Source organism: Camarhynchus parvulus, chromosome 1, assembly GCF_901933205.1.
Source record: "Camarhynchus parvulus chromosome 1, STF_HiC, whole genome shotgun sequence".
In the NCBI taxonomy this organism is placed as follows: Eukaryota; Metazoa; Chordata; class Aves; order Passeriformes; family Thraupidae; genus Camarhynchus; species Camarhynchus parvulus.
In genome coordinates, this window is record NC_044571.1 from 93854914 (window position 1) to 93856833 (window position 1920).

The 1920-nt window shown below is 46.5% G+C and overlaps 1 protein-coding gene across 1 annotated transcript; it reads left to right on the forward strand.

The window, feature by feature from the left end:
- The first annotated feature begins 358 nt into the window (after positions 1 to 358).
- Positions 359 to 1459, forward strand: GPR15 (G protein-coupled receptor 15). Its single transcript, XM_030958234.1, has one exon. It carries the CDS (start codon positions 359 to 361, stop codon positions 1457 to 1459), a length of 1101 nt encoding a protein of 366 aa, XP_030814094.1.
- The last annotated feature ends 461 nt before the right edge of the window (positions 1460 to 1920 follow it).

A 1920-nucleotide genomic window follows, 5' to 3' on the forward strand; every position in this document is an offset into this window, starting at 1 on the left:
ATACTTTCCTAAAAACCAAAAAGTTCAGAATCTCAAAAACTACCTTCCCTCCTCCTGAAAGAAAAGCAAAACCTGAAGCTGGAAAATGCAAAAGGGAGATAGAATCAGTAAAACTATACCTGATTTTTAAAAAAGTCACAATGCATTTAGTCTGAAGGCAGGGTTTTGACTCATCAGACACTCGTTGCTACTTCATTGCCTATGCAGTTGGTTAAAAGCGTATAAATTACCTCCCCACAAAAACCGCTTTTCTCTTCCTCCTGGCTCTCCCCTTCCTCCCTGCTCACTGATAAAATATTTTTAAAGAAGACCTGGAAGGGATCGGTAGGGGAGGCTCAGAGCCTCCTTCAGAGAGAGGATGAGGACAGCTGGGCCAGAAATGGAACTCACCCCGCTGTCATCCATGCCTACAGTCACCTTCAGCTATGACTACTACTACGATGACCAGTGCCAGTACCAGCACCTGCAACATATGTCTACTTTCCTGCCTGTCCTTTATAGTGCCGTGTTCCTGGTGGGCATTGCTGGCAACTCAATCCTGATAGCGGCCTTGATCTTCAAGCAGCAGGTCCGGAGGCTGATTGACATCTTTATCATCAACCTTGCTACATCTGACTTCATCTTCCTCATCACACTGCCTTTCTGGGTGGACATGGAGGTGTCAGACGAGAGCTGGAGGGTAGGATCTTTCCTCTGCAAAGCTAGTTCCTATGTCATCTCAGTCAACATGTACTGCAGCATCCTGCTCCTCACCTGCATGAGTGCAGACCGGTACCTCGCTATCATGCACCCCTCTGTTGCACGACGGATCAGGACAAGATCCTATTTTAGAGCACTCTGCGTCTCTGTCTGGGTGTTATCCTGCTGCTTAGGGATGCCAACCCTTTTGTCCAGAGAACTGAAGACACAATATGGAAAGACTTACTGCACAGACAAAGCCGTGACAGAAGTCAAACAGATCATGTCACTGATGCTTTTAATCCTGGCCTTCTTCTTCCCACTGTTTAGTATCTTAACCTTTTACTGCTCCATCACCAAGAGACTCTGTGTGCACTATCAGAAGGCTGGGAAACGTGATAAGAAACTGAGAAAATCCATCAAGATTGTCTTCATTGTAGTGGCAGCTTTTGTTGTCTCCTGGGTCCCTTACAACCTTTTCAAGCTTATGGCCATCCTTTTGCGACTCCTAAAGCAGCCCGACTGTTTTTCTGGCACGGTTGCCCAGCTGGGCATGAAGGTGAGCAGCCCTTTTGCTTTTGCCAATAGCTGTGCCAACCCTTTCATTTACTTTTTCTTTGACAACTACATCCGCAGAGCCATGCTCCAGTGCCTGTGCCCACGGGTGAAAATGAGCAGCAACAGCTCTGATACCCTGGACACCCACCTTAGCCATTCCCTATCCAATTTTGTGGCAGGGGAGTATGCCACCAGGAAGAGGAAGCGCTCTGTGTCCCTCTGACTGCGAGCCGGGACTGCGGAGGAAGGAACTTCTTCCCCCAAAGATGGCAGGAAAAGAAAAGGAGAAACAAGCAACAGAGACAGGTGCAAGTGTAATGCAACCAGTGCTTCAGGTGGGAGGGACGTTGCTTCCTTTTAAATGCAAGTAGATGGAAACCTTAACCACAGAATTACTTCACAAGGATTGCTGTGACAAGGCATGGTGTGAATGTGAAACCTTCGTACCAATGAATAGCTGCAAATGCTTATGCTGGAACCCCAGTACAAGTGCTACAAACTACAGAAAAGAACCATATGATTCAGTCAAGGCCTCTCCGAGACAAGCTTTGAACTCATGCTCATATATAGGTTTTTATTCTGTGCAAGGTGATTCTTTTTGGTTCCTAGCTTGCCCACAAGTAATGCATAATGTCCTCAAACCAACCTGATTAATTTTGGGGTTTTGGAGGTTTTTTGAACTTA